Source organism: Schistocerca cancellata, chromosome 1 (genome assembly GCF_023864275.1).
Source record: "Schistocerca cancellata isolate TAMUIC-IGC-003103 chromosome 1, iqSchCanc2.1, whole genome shotgun sequence".
Lineage (NCBI taxonomy): Eukaryota > Metazoa > Arthropoda > Insecta > Orthoptera > Acrididae > Schistocerca > Schistocerca cancellata.
Window position 1 is genome coordinate 951,450,442 of NC_064626.1, and position 17,868 is coordinate 951,468,309.

Consider the following 17,868-nt stretch of genomic DNA (forward strand, 5'->3'; position numbering starts at 1 on the left):
TTTGTATGAGGTGGTGACAGTGCATTTGGAGCAAAAAGAGCCCGCTCAGAAAAATATCCAGTTTTCAGTAGAAGATCCAAAAACTTACCTGGCACAGTAATTCAGTTCAATCATTTAAGATCCCGAGCATGTGCGATTGGCAGCCATCTCCATTGATCGTCTATTATTTGCTTTTTTTGTGTGTGTGTGATCATCTGGTGCAATTATAAGCGGAACCACTTCTATAAGAGGCATCAGTGTTGGGAAACGGCTTCTGAAATTGTGGGAGGGTGCTAATTCTGGTTTGAAAACTTATAACTTTGACAAAACAGGGTCCTCCATGTTGTATCGTTTTTTTTTTTATCTCTGTGGCAGGAACTTTCTAGAAATTTTTGCAACATGAGAAGAATTGTTCAATATTTACAGGACGTCTGACCACATCTAAATGTTTTAAGAGCTCTTACACTTTGACGCCAAGATACAGTTCAGTGTTATGAAGCAGTCGCAGACTTTCAGGGTCTCTTTCACCTAGGTTTGGCCTCATGACATATCCACGTTGTAAATAAAGCAATAGGATTTCCTGGTAGAGTTCACGTATTTTCTGATGTAGGTTGTGAATAACTGCTTTCTCGTTTTGAAATTCCAGATTGAATTTATTAAATAAAGGGAGGGACCATTCAAGAAAACAAAAATAAAGTTTGTAGAATGGGTTGCTGAGTTTTTCAGAAATAAATACTGCCCGATTTCGCACATCGGCTTTGGCTTTATGTGCACGATTTGTAGTGAAATCGATAAAGAATTGTCGTAGGGCTTCCCACTGCTGTAATATTCTTTCAGCCACTGCTAACAATGAAAGCCATCTTGTCTGAGATGGCTTAAGATCAACAAATGACTGGAAGTTACGAAAATCAAACTGGCATTTATCATTGTGTTCAAAAACGTTATAAATATCACTAACTAGTTGCTCTACATTTTCAGGTAACTGTTTACATGCTTCGCTGGCACACAAATGGGCTGAGTGACAACACATTTCACTATTATGATTCCTTTAAAATCACCTTGTAATCTAGTTTTTACTGAGTCGTTTTCACCCCTCATGAAGTTACACTCATCTGAGACAAAGCCTATAACATATTTCAGTGGGACATTACAGCTGGTGAATGAATCGATAAGAGATGTGTATAAAATCTCGGCACTGGCTGTGGGAATATCATCAGCATCGGTTCTTTCCGTAAAAACTTTGTGCAGCTCCCAAAATGTGATACATACACTCCTGGAAATGGAAAAAAGAACACATTGACACCGGTGTGTCAGACCCACCATACTTGCTCCGGACACTGCGAGAGGGCTGTACAAGCAATGATCACACGCACGGCACAGCGGACACACCAGGAACCGCGGTGTTGGCCGTCGAATGGCGCTAGCTGCGCAGCATTTGTGCACCGCCGCCGTCAGTGTCAGCCAGTTTGCCGTGGCATACGGAGCTCCATCGCAGTCTTTAACACTGGTAGCATGCCGCGACAGCGTGGACGTGAACCGTATGTGCAGTTGACGGACTTTGAGCGAGGGCGTATAGTGGGCATGCGGGAGGCCGGGTGGACATACCGCCGAATTGCTCAACACGTGGGGCGTGAGGTCTCCACAGTACATCGATGTTGTCGCCAGTGGTCGGCGGAAGGTGCACGTGCCCGTCGACCTGAGACCGGACCGCAGCGACGCACGGATGCACGCCAAGACCGTAGGATCCTACACAGTGCCGTAGGGGACCGCACCGCCACTTCCCAGCAAATTAGGGACACTGTTGCGCCTGGGGTATCGGCGAGGACCATTCGCAACCGTCTCCATGAAGCTGGGCTACGGTCCCGCACACCGTTAGACCGTCTTCCGCTCACGCCCCAACATCGTGCAGCCCGCCTCCAGTGGTGTCGCGACAGGCGTGAATGGAGGGACGAATGGAGACGTGTCGTCTTCAGCGATGAGAGTCGCTTCTGCCTTGGTGCCAATGATGGTCGTATGTGTGTTTGGCACCGTGCAGGTGAGCGCCACAATCAGGACTGCATACGACCGAGGCACACAGGGCCAACACCCGGCATCATGGTGTGGGGAGCGATCTCCTACACTGGCCGTACACCACTGGTGATCGTCGAGGGGACACTGAATAGTGCACGGTACATCCAAACCGTCATCGAACCCATCGTTCTATCATTCCTCGACCGGCAAGGGAACTTGCTGTTCCAACAGGACAATGCACGTCCGCATGTATCCCGTGCCACCCAACGTGCTCTAGAAGGTGTAAGTCAACTACCCTGGCCAGCAAGATCTCCGGATCTGTCCCCCATTGAGCATGTTTGGGACTGGATGAAGCGTCGTCTCACGCGGTCTGCACGTCCAGCACGAACGCTGGTCCAACTGAGGCGCCAGGTGGAAATGGCATTGCAAGCCGTTCCACAGGACTACATCCAGCATCTCTACGATCGTCTCCATTGGAGAATAGCAGCCTGCATTGCTGCGAAAGGTGGATATAGACTGTACTAGTGCCGACATTGTGCATGCTCTGTTGCCTGTGTCTATGTGCCTGTGGTTCTGTCAGTGTGATCATGTGATGTATCTGACCCCAGGAATGTGTCAATAAAGTTTCCCCTTCCTGGGACAATGAATTCACGGTGTTCTTATTTCAATTTCCAGTAGTGTATTTTTTCAGCATCTTGATCAAAGCAGCGTACCACAACGCAAACAGTTTTGACCCTTGAAATGTCGGTTGTCTCGTCCGTCATGACCGAAAATTTATTATTTTATAGTTTTTGGGCTAATTCTACTTTATGACCTTCTCCAAGAACGTTCTTCACCACTCCCGTTACTTCAGTTCGTTTGAGCTGTATTTCCTTAATTAATGTAGAACCGGTCACAACTTCTTTTTTTAAAAAAAAGGTGTTAAATGGTCAGCAACCGAAAATGCAATGTTATGCTCCGCGAAAAAAGCAGCAAGTTTAATTTATGCATGTGCTTCTTCTTTATTTTGTGGAGTTACACTTTTTTGGAATCCCAGCGATGTTAATGTTTGCGTTTTTACACTAGAACTAGGTTTTTTATTTATATGTTTTTTGGTAGTTGCGTGAGTCTTCAAATTAGATATTTCAGCTACCAGTCCTTTAAAGCCGGATCCTTTAACCACTGATGTCTAAAATTCTGTGAGCCATGCTGCGATTACTTACCATTTTTTTTTTGTCCAGCCGCCTTTTTTGGGTGTTTTTCGTGGTGGATAAGAGTACACGACCGGTCACTGTCTCCCTCACAATCACTCATAATTATAGGTAAATAGGTAGAAACAAACAACTACACAAGAGACACAATACTGCACGTATGGAACAGAGAAAAAGTAGATACTACATACGGCGAAGCGGGCTATTGTCAGTGCCGGAATCACACCTGCGCTGAACTATTGATGGCGTGTTTATTTAGGGATAGCTTACAAGTTAGACTAGACTTTCAGTATACGATTGAAAGTGTTCGTCAATTTTTGTGTGACTGAAGGTCACTGAAACGAAAATTAATATCAATGAGAAAAAAATGATTTTACTTCCATTGGACTTTCTTGTGCTCATTGTCACGTACTCTAGTCTGAAAATTCGAAACTTAATTAAAATGAATTCCAGCGATAGGCTTTATCAAGTAATTATTTTTTATAAATTGCAAATAAATAAAGATTGATTAATGTCATTATTACAATAAAATATTTAATTTCTCGAGTAATAGGAAAGTCACAGGCATGTTGCGTTTATGTCAAAATTTTAGAAATTTAAATTTTAACTAAAAAGTACAAAAATCTACCAACAGAAGCGCTAATTTGAGAGAACACTGCTCCATATTGAGGAAACGAACGAGTCTAATGTATTACCATGGAGAAAATAGATCTATTCTCCATGAGTATTGCATTTAACAGTTTTTGAATTACTGAGTAACATTCTGTTGCGCAGGTGTCATTTCCATACAAATTAGAAGTATAAGTTATAATATGCATGGGCATGGGCCACTATTCCCTGTAAAGTTTTTCTAATTTCCTGGGATGAGGGGGAAGCGTGGCAAGGAGGTACGTCAGCAAAAGCCAGCTTGCCACAGCGGAATGGCTTCTTCGCAATATCGCCAACGGCACACAGTCCTCCCTTATTGTGGCGTAAACAGCACGAAAGTAAACACATTTGCTGAAAGAGCGTATTTATGCAAGTTTATATTAAGCTACGGTACTTTTTTATATCAATGAATATGAAATACAGAAAAAAGTATATCATGATGTGACAATTATTCAATGAGTGAGATACGAATTACATTGAAAACAATGTAAAAATTTATTTTAATACTCAGAACGCATATAATCATTAACACGTCAGTCGCAGGCGCTGCATTCTTCTGGACTCTAGATTTCTGGACACTGAACTTCTGTTCATTGTAGTGCCGCACATTGCAAATCGCATTCGTTGGCAGCAGTGCGCAAAACTACGGAAAGATCCGAATTCTGCCGACGAGCTCCGAAGAAAACTGAGAGAGCTAAGGGAACTAGGAGAACTTTAAAAGGTACATTAAAATGAAAAAAAAATCCGAGAACATACCCAATACGTCTACTTTTCATGTAGCAGACCCAATGTAGTCAAAGTGTATAGACCCATTTACGCTATAAATTGTTGCCCACAATAACAAATCATGTTATAAAATTTCCTGTGTCAAAAATCTCCTACATAACTGTACGAACCTGACCGTGTCCTCGTACCTCTACAGCAGACCACAAATCTCGTATTTGTCCGAGGAACCTCGTACGTTTGGCAACCCTGCCACAGTTACACCGTGATTACTGCTGCAGTTTAGGATCAAAGGATACCTAGATAACAGAGACATCTATCGGTGCATTCCTTTCTGCAGGGTGCCCGGTTCTGCTGGAGCTAGACGCCTTTACATATGATGACAGCAGTGCTGGCAGAAAACTTGAGATTGAACCGCAGTCACTGAACTATGACAATGTACGGATGGACGAAGTAAAGGACACGACTTGCGAGCTGCCATACAATTCAGAAAACAATACTTTGTTGTGAGTAAAGGTAATAAAGGAAGCCACAGTGAAAGTTTTATTTATGTATTTGCGGCTCTGTCTCTTAAGAACCGCTCTCACGGATTCCTAAGAGGTCTACGACTCTTGAAACACCGATAAACTAGCCGGTATACGTTGCTTTGCTTACTTTGAAGTTCTTTGTCAGACATAATTAAATTAGTTCTTATGTATTTATTGTTTTTTACATCGATTCTGAAGATAACAACCACAGGTTCACACTAAATGACTGTTATTTATCCTCAACTCTGATTTTAACCCAAAAATCATAAGAAAAGGATTGGAATTCGGCGTCCCATTAACATTACAGCCATAAGAGATTGTGCACTAGCTATTCCTTTGTTATTTAGCTAGTCCTTTGTTTTTGTTATTAACAGATAACCTGGTCTTAGTGGACCGAAATGGATTTTGGTGTCATTCCTTCAGAACGAAAATTCTAGTGGCTACCATCTGCGTCATATCATCTGCTGCTGTAATGTAGGTGGTGATGTACATGACAACAATCACACTGACGTGGGTAGTTATCAGTTGGTTAGTTTAATAATTGAACGTTTTTGGTTCATATTTTAACAATGAGTGGGACCTGTTGCAGAACATCTAAAAGAATTAGAAATATGGCAGATCCTACTGTCAGTTTAACAGGCATTTATTTGGTAATCTTATTTATAAACATACCTTGTTCTCAGAGTTAAATAATTAGACATTTTTATGGTGTGGTTAAAAACTGTTGGGAGGGGGAATGACAATTAGTACGGTATTTAATATTCTGTCGATGATGAGGTCATTGGAGTCGGAGTGCAAGCTCGTACTGGGAAAGGAAATAGGGTGTCTCCTTTTCAGAGGAACCATTTTGTCATTCGTCTAAGTGATTTAGGGAAACAACATAAAACCCAAATGTGAATCGAAGAATATGTATTTGAAACGCCTTCATTCTGAATGTGAGTGAAGCGTCTTCAAAACTGTGCCAGGGAAGGTATGGGAAGGGGAAGTTGGCAAAGCTTATAGGTGACAGTATAGGTGGGGTGGGTGGGATCACTCATGGGAAAATTAGTGCAGTAGTGGGTGTTAGAGCTGCACCTTTTTTAGATTGAAGTCAGCTGATAGGTATTCCCGCTTAAGGGAAGTCTCTTTAACAAAGGAACCACTTTTGACAAAGCTTAGGTATCCGAGTAATGAGGGAATTAGTATATTTCATCGAAATATACAAGATATTAGAGATAAAGTTAGTGAACTGCTTATAGATGTTGACTCTGAAATTATTGGTATATCTGAACACTTCTTAAATAAGGAGATAATTCAGAGGCTTCCTTTACCAGGATACGGGTTGGCTGGCAGCTTTTCGAGGAGCTCTTTGCGGTGTGGGGGAGTAGCCATGTATGTGAAAAACGGCATCCCATTTGAGTCAATTGATGTTTCAAAGTACTGCACTGAAAAGGTGTTTGAATGTTGTGCAGGTGTGGTTAAATTTAACGCAGCTAAACTTCTAACTGTTGTTATTTATAGATCCCCAGACCCCGATTTCACAACATTTTTGCTAAAGCTAGAGGAGGTTCTTGGTTCACTTTATAGGAAATACAAAAAGTTAGTTATATGTGGTGACTTCAATATTAATTGTATAAGTGATTGTGCAAGGAAGAGGATGCTGGTAGACCTCCTTAATTCATATAATCTTATGCAAACCGTATTCTTTCCGACGAGAGTGCAAGGGAACAACCATAGACTACATTTTTGTTCATTCCTCATTACTAGAAGGGCATTCTGTTAGCAAAAAGGTGAATGGCCTTTCAGATCATGATGCACAAATTTTAACTCTAAAAGATTTTTGTGCTGCAACACGTGTTAAATATAGTCATCAGCTGTTTAGGAAAGCTGATCCAGTTGCTGTAGAGACCTTTGTAAATCTTATCAAGGAACAAGAGTGGCAAGATGTTTATAGCGCTGATACAGTAGACGATAAATATAATGCTTTTCTCAAGACTTTTCTCGTAGGTACTCTTTGAAAGTTACTTTCCGTTAGAACGTTCAAAACAGGGTACTAGCACAAACAGGCAGCCTGGGTGGTTGACTAGAGGGATAAGAATATCTTGTAGAACAAAATGGCAATTATATCAGAACGTTAGAAACAGTCAAAATCTAAATGCAGCAGCCCATTACAAACAGTATTGTAAGGTGCTTAAAAATGTTATTAGGAAGGCAAAAAGTATGTGGTATGCAGGTAGAATAGCTAAGTCTCAGGATAAAATTAAAACCATATGGTCAGTCGTAAAGGAAGTGGCTGGAATGCAGAGACAGGTCGAGGATACAGAATCAGTGCGTAGTGGGAATGTCCGTGTTACTCATAAGTCGCATATATGTACAGTATTTAATAATCACTTTCTGAATATAGCAGGTGAACTAAATAGAAACCTAGTCCCAACAGGGAATCATATAGCGCTCTTAGAAAAAAGTATTTCGAGACTGTTACCTGAAATGCTCCTCCATGATACTGACAAGAGGGAGATTGAGTTAATAATTAAATCACTAAAGACCAAGAACTCTCATGGATATGACGGGGTATCTAGCAGAATACTGAAGTATTGTTGTATGTTAGCCCAGTACTTAGCCAAATCTGTAACTTTTCCTTTAGGAGTGGTCGGTTTCCTGACCGATTAAAGTACTCGGTAGTGAAGCCACTTTATAAAAAGGGAGACATTGATAATGTTGACAATTTTAGACCTATTTCTATGCCTTCGGTGTTTGCTAAAGTTATCGAGAAGGTTGTATATAGAAGGTTACTGGAGCATTTAAATTCACATAATTTGCTGTCAAATGTTCAGTTTGGTTTTAGAAATGGTTTAACAACTGAAAATGCTATATTCTCTTTTCTCTGTGAGGTTTTGGACTGATTAAATAAAAGGTTGCGAACGCTAGGTGTTTTCTTTGATTTAACGAAGACTTTTGACTGTGTTGACCACAAAATGTTACTGCAGAAATTGGACCATTATGGAGTAAGGGGAGTAGCTTACAATTGGTTCGCCTCCTACCTTAAGAACAGAAAGCAGAAGGTAATTCTCCGCAATATTGAGAGTGGTAGTGATGTTCAGTCCCAATGGGGCACTGTTAAGTGGGGCGTTCCCCAAGGGTCGGTGCTGGGGCCACTGCTGTTTCTTATTTATATAAATGATATGCCTTCTAGTATTACAGGTGATTCAAAAATATTTCTGTTTGCTGATCACACCAGCTTGATAGTGAAGGATCTTGTGTGTAATATTGAAACAGTATCAAATAATGTAGTTCATGAAATAAGTTCCTGGCTTGTGGAAAATAATTTGATGCTAAATCACAGTAAGACTCAGTTTTTACAGTTTCTAACTCACAATTCAACAAGAACCGATATTTTGATCAGACAGAATGGGCATATTATAAGCGAGACGGAACAGTTCAAGTTCCTAGGCGTTCGGATAGATAGTAAACTGTTGTGGAAAGCCCATGTTCAGGATCTTGTTCAGAAACTAAATGCTGCTTTATTTACCACTAGAACAGTGTCTGAAATAAGTGACACTTCAACACGAAAAGTAGTCTACTTCGCATATTTCCATACGCTTATGTCGTATGGTATGGTTTTTTGGGGTAATTCTTTTGATTCAAAAAGGGTATTTTTGGCTCAAAAACGGGCTGTTCGAGCTATATGTGGTGTAAGTTCGAGAACCTCTTGTCGACCCCTATTCAATAGTCTGGGAATTCTGACATTACCCTCACAATATGTATTTTCTTTAATGTCGTTTGTTGTTAGCAATATTAGCCTATTCCCAAGAGTTAGCAGCTTTCACTCAGTTAATACTAGGCAGAAATCCAATCTGCATGTGGAATGCACGTCCTTGACTCTTGTGCAGAAAGGAGTGCAGTATTCTGCTGCATCCATTTTCAATAAGCTACCACAAGAACTCAAAAATCTTAGCAGTAGCCCAAACTCTTTTAAGTCTAAACTGAAGAGTTTCCTCATGGCTCACTCCTTCTATTCTGTCGAGGAGCTCCTGGAAGAGCTAAAAAATTAAGCAAATTCCAGTGTTACATTGTTGATTTTCCTTATTTAAACTTACGACTTGTCACCTGAATATGTTTTTTTATATTTCATTTTATCTGTTTCTAATATCGTGTTATAATTTCATGTACTGACTCGTTCCATGACCATGGAGACTTCTCCTTAATTTGGTCCCACGGAACAATAAATAAATAAGCTTCCTTGGTTTGCGGTGTAGCATCATGGACGAGACACATTTTGCACACAGTATGAAAGCGTTAGATCAGCAAAGTCTTACTTTATATCATTGTTGGGTCATTTTGTAGCAACAATGTCAGTACTTTGGTTGCCTCTAAGTCACAATTATTCTAAAATCAGGACAGCTGTACTTTTTGCGATAAAACAGTCTGTACAAGCATTATGTTGTAGAATCGTGAAGCATTATGTTGTAGACTCGTGATGCCAACAACTTTCTAACGACATCACCTTACCCGAGCCTTTAATTGTGTGGAACATAAAACTGTATTTGAGAGACATAGAACGTAAGTACCAACGACATTGCTCTTACATGCATTCCTCTTGCAAGCATACTTCTGGTAATTAGCTATGCAAGTAGTTTCTCACAGTATCAGTAACACTCAGATGCAAACCATGCTGTTTATGATGTGATCTAGTGAGTGCTGACTCTTTAATTTCACCTATGTGTGACCATTTCTATCTCCTGACTAATTTTCAAGCTCTACTTTAGCATGTTGCATCTAGATTTATCCAAATGCTCAATGAGAGTGCTTGTATATGGAGCATTCTTGGCAATGTGCCCAGTGTCATTCACAGTTACATGAGAGGCATTCAATACCTAATGCAACACTTTTTTCTGAAAGAAAGTTGATTTTATTCAGGATTTCGGTATAACATATTATTTCCCACTCTTTTGGCTATGAAACTCTATTTTTCAACGTTGTCATTGTTCAATCAGATAGCCATATGCCACCTTACTTGGAGGGCTGTCATGCCTGCATGGTACCTCTCTACTGGTCGACGTTCGAGCCAACAACTCCATGCATCAATAACTTTCCAATCTTCCATAATCACTAATAAGATTGAAGGTTCAAGATTGTGGCTGTAAAGTGGATGAGGAAAAACAATCTGATGGAATTTTGTGAGATCCTCTCAGGCACCCAGACTTGTGTTAGGCCTTGTGCTTGATTGTTATCTGTCATTCATCTTGAATCAGAGTGTCTGCATGTTCCAACATTGCAGAAGTCACAGTTGTGTGTGGCCAGCTGGCTTGTGGGAGATTGGACAGGTTTGCATGACCTTGTTGCGATGATGACAGCCACCTCATTGTGTTTTTGTTCTCCGCCAGGTCTCTGTAGACAACAAACACCTATGAATATCAGCAGTGCTCTGCTTTTCTGCCAAAAGAAATTCAGTGACAGCTCTTCACTTGGAACACACCTCTGTAACACATGCAACTTTGAATGTTACATATAATGCCGCCACGTGAATTTCTGCATTACTTATTGAATTCTCCTTGTATAATTCGCAGTGGCACTCTAAACTTATGCCTGCACCTCCATCTATTTGTATGTGATCTTCCTTTCCAAGATCTTTCATCAAAGTGCATGTTTCACAGGTGACTTATGAACCCTGCACCTGGCTTCAGATTTTTTAAAAACTTATGATCACTTCCCAATGAGTTCTACACTGCTTCTGACATTCTCCTTCCATGGCTACTAGGGAGCAGTAAGGCCTTGCTTCTGGTAATTAGCTGTGCGTGTTGCAGCACACAGTTGTGCCTGCGAAATCAGCTCAGAGTGTAAGACCGGATACTTAGTTCCATGTACACAAAGTGTACATATGTTGTGCATGCTATTAACATGGCAGGGAAAGAAGTCTGTGACCACTGGAAGACAGGACCACAAGTTATACAGAAGTTGTATTGTGCATCAGTTCATCCACACATTAACTGATGTAAATCCACCTGGTGATGGAGATTTAACTTTCTCAGACATGTAGCAGATATAAAAATAAATTTTGACTGGTTATGTCCATAGTTTCAACTGGTTTTCATTGCCATTTTTATTTATTGATTTTTCATTTGTAATTTTCCCAGTGATTTTACAGGCACATCTTATTTAATTTATAGAACTGTGCACATAACATTGAACTGTTGCTAAATTTTTGTGATTTTGACCTTCATTGCCATCTCTAGTTTGAAATGAGACAGTTAATGCTAAAATGATTGCACATGGCTCTGCTGCCTGGCTGACCAAATTAAGAGAATTTTTTTTGAAAAGATCATTTGTAGTTCAAAGCTGCTGTAGCAACACATTGTATTAAAACAGTGTACCAGACTGCCAAACCTAATCTTATGTGGCAAAGGTTCAGATAAAAAGAATTTTTATGTTTTTTCTGAATAAACCTACATTGTTAGAAGAATAATGTACCTACACTGTTTTTGATGGGTTACTGATGTGGCCTCAGTTATTCCAACTTGTCTATCCTATATTAGGTAAGAAAGGGAAATTTAACTTCTAATGGAATTAAATGTAACTGTTTGAATCAGAAGATGATTTTATTCAAATCGCTGATGTAGGATTAAGATATTTAAGATATTTTTATAATAAAACTATTGACCTGCCCAGGCTTTGCATGGCTAGCACTAAGTAATCTGCAGCCAGGCCACTTTTCTGGTGTAACGATAATAAAATACATACATAAATATTCCTCATGAATCAATCTATCTATTAGTGAAAACTCTATCAAAAGCCCTGCAGTAGTTGACGAGATTATCCTTCATATACAGACAGAAAAACGTGGTGGGAGACTTTAATTTAGTAATATATATGGACAGAGCATGTGTACCTAAATTTATGAAGCAATAATTTTTAAGGTACATGTTTGAGTTTCAGGTCTTACAATTACACTTATTTGAAGACTGGAAAAGATTTTAAAGTATGGTGTGCACAAGGGCCATGTTTTATCTTATTTTTTTCTAATATTATTTATTGATTTTTGGTTTCAGAATCGCATACATCAGTTCCAGAATACATTGGTTAAGTTAGGAAATGAAAATGAAGCTCTGAGGAAACAACTGCGGGCACTGGAAGCAGCTGTAAGTTGTTGTGGTATTAAAAACATGACTTTCCTATCAATATTTTGATATTAATCCCGATTAAATGGAGTGAAAAAATAGTTATGAAGACAAAAAAAATTGCTATTTGTATCACATAATACTTCAGCCATAGACTTTTTGCTATATGGCCAACATTCCTATTCAATTTTTCAGCACTAAGGAAAATACATGAAATAAATTTGTTTTGTTAAAACTAAAATTTAAAAAAATTGTGAAGATAGATATGTCATGCCGTTATTCTTCTTATGTATGTCCTGGAATTCATTTGATTTGGTCATAGTACTTGGTAGTGATGAACTAAAAGAAAAGCTGTATGCTAAAATATACACTGAATGATATATTCCAAAATCTTCATTGTGATCCCTCTAAATGCTACTGACTGATCAAAACAGAAAGAAACTAAGCCTTGTGGTTTTTAAGATACCTTTCTGACTTTGTACATTATAGGAACAGTTTGACTCGAGATTTAAACAACCTGAGTCAAGCTAATTCTCAGTCACTAGATTATTTGAAAATCAAAATACAAAACCTGACATATATTGTAGTTTCACATTCATAGCGACATATTGGCACGATCTAAGTACACATTTATATGTTATTCACTATTCATTCAAATTAGGCTGTGAATGTCAAACTTGTAGCATGTATCCCCATCTATAGAGATGCTAATTTTATTTCAGTTCACAGTTTTTGTGTTTTCTTTTCTTCTAGCTTCTCTCCCTCCTTTGTACAGATATTTTAGCCTGACTCAGACATTCACTGCATTGTGTGTACCCATTTAATTTTTACAGTCTTTTTTCAGTGCCCTTTGTGGACATTTTTACAAATGATAATATTCACAAATAATGATCTCAGGAGAGAAAAATAGTTTAAGAATAGCAAATTTATTTTACTGCACTTAAAACTGGATTGCTGCTGTTAACAGATATTTCATTACTTCACTTTTTTTCTAAAATTGTTGACGCATCATTCACTTCTATGCTGTTGTCTTTTCAGGGAGCAGGTGAAGTGCAAACTGCTCTTCTAGAGAGGCTACGTGTACTAGAAAATGATAACTGTTCACTCAGCCATGATGCAGAAGTACAGAGACGTCAGTATGAGCGTTGTCTTGATGATGTGGCAAATCAAGTGGTGCGAGCTCTTCTGTCTCAGAAAGTAAGGACAGTAGATGACATGCTATATTTACAAATTATTTATCATGAAACAGAATTCATTTTATAGTATTTAAAATAAAATTAAATTTCACTAGCATATTTTATCAGAAATAATGTGATTTATTAGAAGAATAATGTTTATGGTTCCCTTTTTCTGTAGTGTTACTTTAAGTGTCCTTGTAGTAAATTGACTGTGACCATGAGGAAATGAAGTGAGACCTTCATAAATCACCACTGATACATTTTCTTGTGTGATTAACTTCCAGTGTTTTTCTGTCTTGCACTTGTCCACATTGACTCTCATAGCTGAGGCCAGTTTCTTGCAGAAAGTTAGTAATGTAGTATATGAAACATATGCATGGCTGAATTATTTCAGTGTTCTAATCCATAGGTGACATTTCTTTAAGTGTAATATATTCTTTCACTCATAGCAATGGTTTTTGACTGCAAATTTGCATTATGGTTCTCAGTGCACAGTAGATATTCCTGTAAATGGATAGGTGGATCAGCTATCAGGCTTGAGGTAGGTAAGAGCATAGCATGAGCAATGTGCCCAAGCCTATGAAAAGGGAAATACGGAAGCGTCCAATTCCACCTGTCTGCTTTGACCCATGACGTCACAAATATGGCGGAAACGACCATAAACCACGAATCCAATATGGCGCTTAAGACGTCATTACGTAAACATTATAAACATGAAAATACATTGAAAAACAAACACACACACATTCCACAAAAAGCCTAATGACACTAATGGGACAAGCGCAGGAAATTGGGGTTTTTTGGGTGGGGACAAACTAAATATAAACAAATTTAGACACACAACCCCATACAAAACCAAACAAAATGACGAAAAAACCGACAACACAAAACTCCCCAAATTCCATTAAACACATCATCTGGAATCGGACACTTCCCTTGACCTACATAGCTCAACAGCAGCTCCCGATCCCACAAGTTAGAATCTACCGCTTCCCTTGCCTGTATAGCTAAACAGCAGCTCTCGATCACAAAAATTGGGATCAAACACTTCCCTTGACCTATATAGTTCAACAACAACTCCCGAAACTGGAACACCAACAGCCGCAACGACACATTGTAATGGAACACTTCCCTCGACCCCAACACACAACAAATACACTAAAACAAAAAAAAATATAAAAACTTACTACAACATAGTTCCGGCGCCACAACCAAGGTCAGCCACCACAATCACGCGCGCATGCACACACACACGCGCACACACACACACACACACACACACACACACACACACACACAAAAATACACAACCAAAAGAAAGACCCAACCCTCCCACACCCCACCCCTTCAACCCAACCACCCCCCTCACCCCAAAATAAAAAACCCATAAACAAAAGCCAAATGCAAAATAAAAAAAAATCTCAATCACACACTACAACTCAGTAAAAACTTCAACAAAATAGATCCTCCACAACTAAATCACAAACCAACCCCCCCCCCCTTCCCCCGTGCCGCAGCCACCCACCCACCCACCCACCCAAACTAACCACTTTCGGCCTATACATTTTACTAATAGCCCTGAAAAAAACAATAGCCCTCAGGGACGCTCTTCTGCCAACAGTACTCATCTAAATGAGACTGAAGCTTGGAAGAGTGCCTCTTCCCCCTCCCAAGAACTAACTTAACGTCTCCCCACATCCCCTCTATAGTATCTGTACAAGCCCCCGTCTCATAATTTTTAAACTCTAAGCTATGATTAACAACTAAATGATTGTACCCCCTCTCACCCAACCCCCTATAGGAAGAAAATGTTGCATCTGAAGCTACTGTGGAACCCGGTTCTATATACTCCTCAATTAACCCCACTAATTCCACCTTAGACCTCCCCTCCACAACCCTGAAAACACATTCGGAACACCCACCCCCGGAACAACAGCCCCCCACACCCAGACACCAACCACAGACTTACCCCTCCCATACTTCCTTTTCCCAAACTGTGACTTGTCCAACTCCACAACCACCCCAGGCCCACCCAACTTACCCCTGTACTTAATAAACTCAGAACATACTTCACAACAAAATGAAAACCAATCAAGCACACTCCTCTCACTCACACCAGTCTCATGCGCGCAAAAACTATGTGAAGGATCTATAACAAAAATAATACATCATCAATACAATCTCGTGCATGCCCAACCGAGACTTCTTGAACTAGGAACTGCGCCATATGGAGCGCCAAATGCCATCCTTACGGCAATACCACATGTAACAGTCCCTGGTCCAAGATGTTGGAACTATGGCCAATTTCATTTATTGCTCACAAATAGAGCACTACACAATCTCCGCTAACAAACTAAAGATCTGTCAGAACTTAATAAGCTCCAACGGAGTATTGTCCATCATTGCATGCAGGTGAGTGCTGTTGATTTTATCCTTCGTATTCATACCTGACCAAAAACAGCAACCAATTAATTTACTCAAATTAACACATGACCTACAGTGAACAGCACTACAATAACTTTCACAAAAAACCACTAAATCGTTAACTCACTAAAACGAATTCCGCTAGAAACACAGCCAAAACTTGAACAACTCAGTACAATGAGCAAGACCAAACTGAACCCATTACATCACACAACACAAAACCCCTAAACACACCACCAGAGGGCATAACGGACCACAACACGACGACACCTACAAACACGCCACACTCACAAATCAAACTCCACGCCATCATGACATCATACACCACAACAGCCTTACCTCATGGGTCAAAGCCGACGGGTGGGATTGGACGCTTCGGTCGACCCATAAAAAGTACCGTGCTGTCTAAACGAGCCATCATGATAACAATTTGTCTTTCAAATTTTTTTTGTAGTTTTTGGTAATTATATTGAATAGGAAATGTGATTTTCTCATTAAAATGACACCAGGAATGATGGAAGTGAACCATTATCACACAATGTTGAAAAAGTCTGGCAAAGGCCCATCAGCTGAGCCTTCTGCTCATGCAGTAACTTCAACATGTGTGCGAGTGAAATCACATAAGCCAAAGCCTAGCATGTGGATGTTACTCACAAATGTGGAAGTGTGTACACCTTGCACACAGTATCCAAATAAAAGTGTTCCTGTAGCCCACTACGGAATTATATTGTAATCATAACCCAAAATGACATATTACCTGCAGAAAACACTTTGGAATAATAGTGCTCCAGTCATCATAGCTATCAACTGTACAAAACTGACATTTCATCAAGTAACACGAAATAATGTGCTTGAAAATCTTTTCAACCTCCATTTTCCTCTTGGGTGGGAATAAAATGTCATCTGTTATTTAAAAATTTGTACTGGCTTTACCTGTATCTGAACCTGTTGAGTACCAACTGATATAAAATGTTGTATGATACTGTGGCAGTTCATTAAATTATTTGCTGATAACTTGTGTTTTGGACATTAGGTATTGTTAGTATACTTCATGACATCAGTTATGGACTGTTAGTAATTCTTTTGTAATTTATGTTCTTTAACTGAAATCCATGTTAACACTAGGAATCTTTTCCAGGGCTTGCGAGAAGAAATAGGCACTCTGCAACGACGTATTAAAGATCTTGAAGCTCAGAACCGAGCACTTACAGCAGTTTTAGTGCAGCAGTTGCAGCCTCAACCCACTCCATCTCCTGCTTCCATGGTTAGTTTCTTGTAAAATTCCTGACTTTTTAATGTGAAGTTTAGAGAAAACCATTAACTCCACATATTACTGATTTGATTCTAGTTAAAGACAATAACCTCATTTAGTAAAATAAAATGTATTGATTTAATGTTGTATGATAAACCGAAAACAGGTGTATATATTAGTAAGATGTGGAAAGCTTTACAAGAATATAAATAATTTGTAAATAAAGGTAACAACTTGCAGAACAGTGGAAGTGTTGAGTCGTCAACAGGCACACAAACAATACAGGAAATATTTATTTACCAGCCATCAAAATAGGAACATGAGGTACAGGACAGATACACTATTCTTATGCAATAGAACTGCCAACTGTTACCTCTTTGTTTTAGGTTTTAAGTCTGTTTTTATTTGTCATTCAATTTTAGATTAAAATAATTCAGTTTTATTTTACTTGGACTTAGAAATCGCAAAATTATTCTTATTAGAACATTTTTGTTATTTATTTATGGTGTTCAGAATCATTTTTAAGCCTTGGCATTTATTTATTTATTGACACTTCTTTTTGCATGTAATCATCAATTGTTGGCTCTGATAATGTCACATTTATGTATAAAGGTTAATACATATTGTTTTTGATTATGATGATGACGATGATGATGGTGATGATGACGTCGATATCTGGGCAGCACTAACCAGCACAGTGTACAACAAACGGCATTACAGAGATTTGTTTGACCTTTCCATAGTGCCCAAATTTCTCTCATTCTCTCAGAATGTACACTTCTCCTATTATCATGTTAGGTTGTTCTGGTTTTCTTAAGTTTTTCTGTCAGGTCAACAGTTCAG

The 17,868-nt window shown here is 39.3% G+C and overlaps 1 protein-coding gene across 1 annotated transcript in view; it reads left to right on the forward strand.

The window, feature by feature from the left end:
* Positions 1-17,868, forward strand: part of LOC126088246 (uncharacterized) — a 206,978-nt gene that overhangs the window by 138,330 nt on the left and 50,780 nt on the right. Inside the window, exons 4-6 of the mRNA XM_049906379.1 lie at positions 12,103-12,192; positions 13,210-13,368; positions 16,912-17,037. Coding sequence (XP_049762336.1) covers positions 12,103-12,192; positions 13,210-13,368; positions 16,912-17,037 — 375 coding nt within the window. The remainder of the gene's footprint in view (positions 1-12,102; positions 12,193-13,209; positions 13,369-16,911; positions 17,038-17,868) is intronic.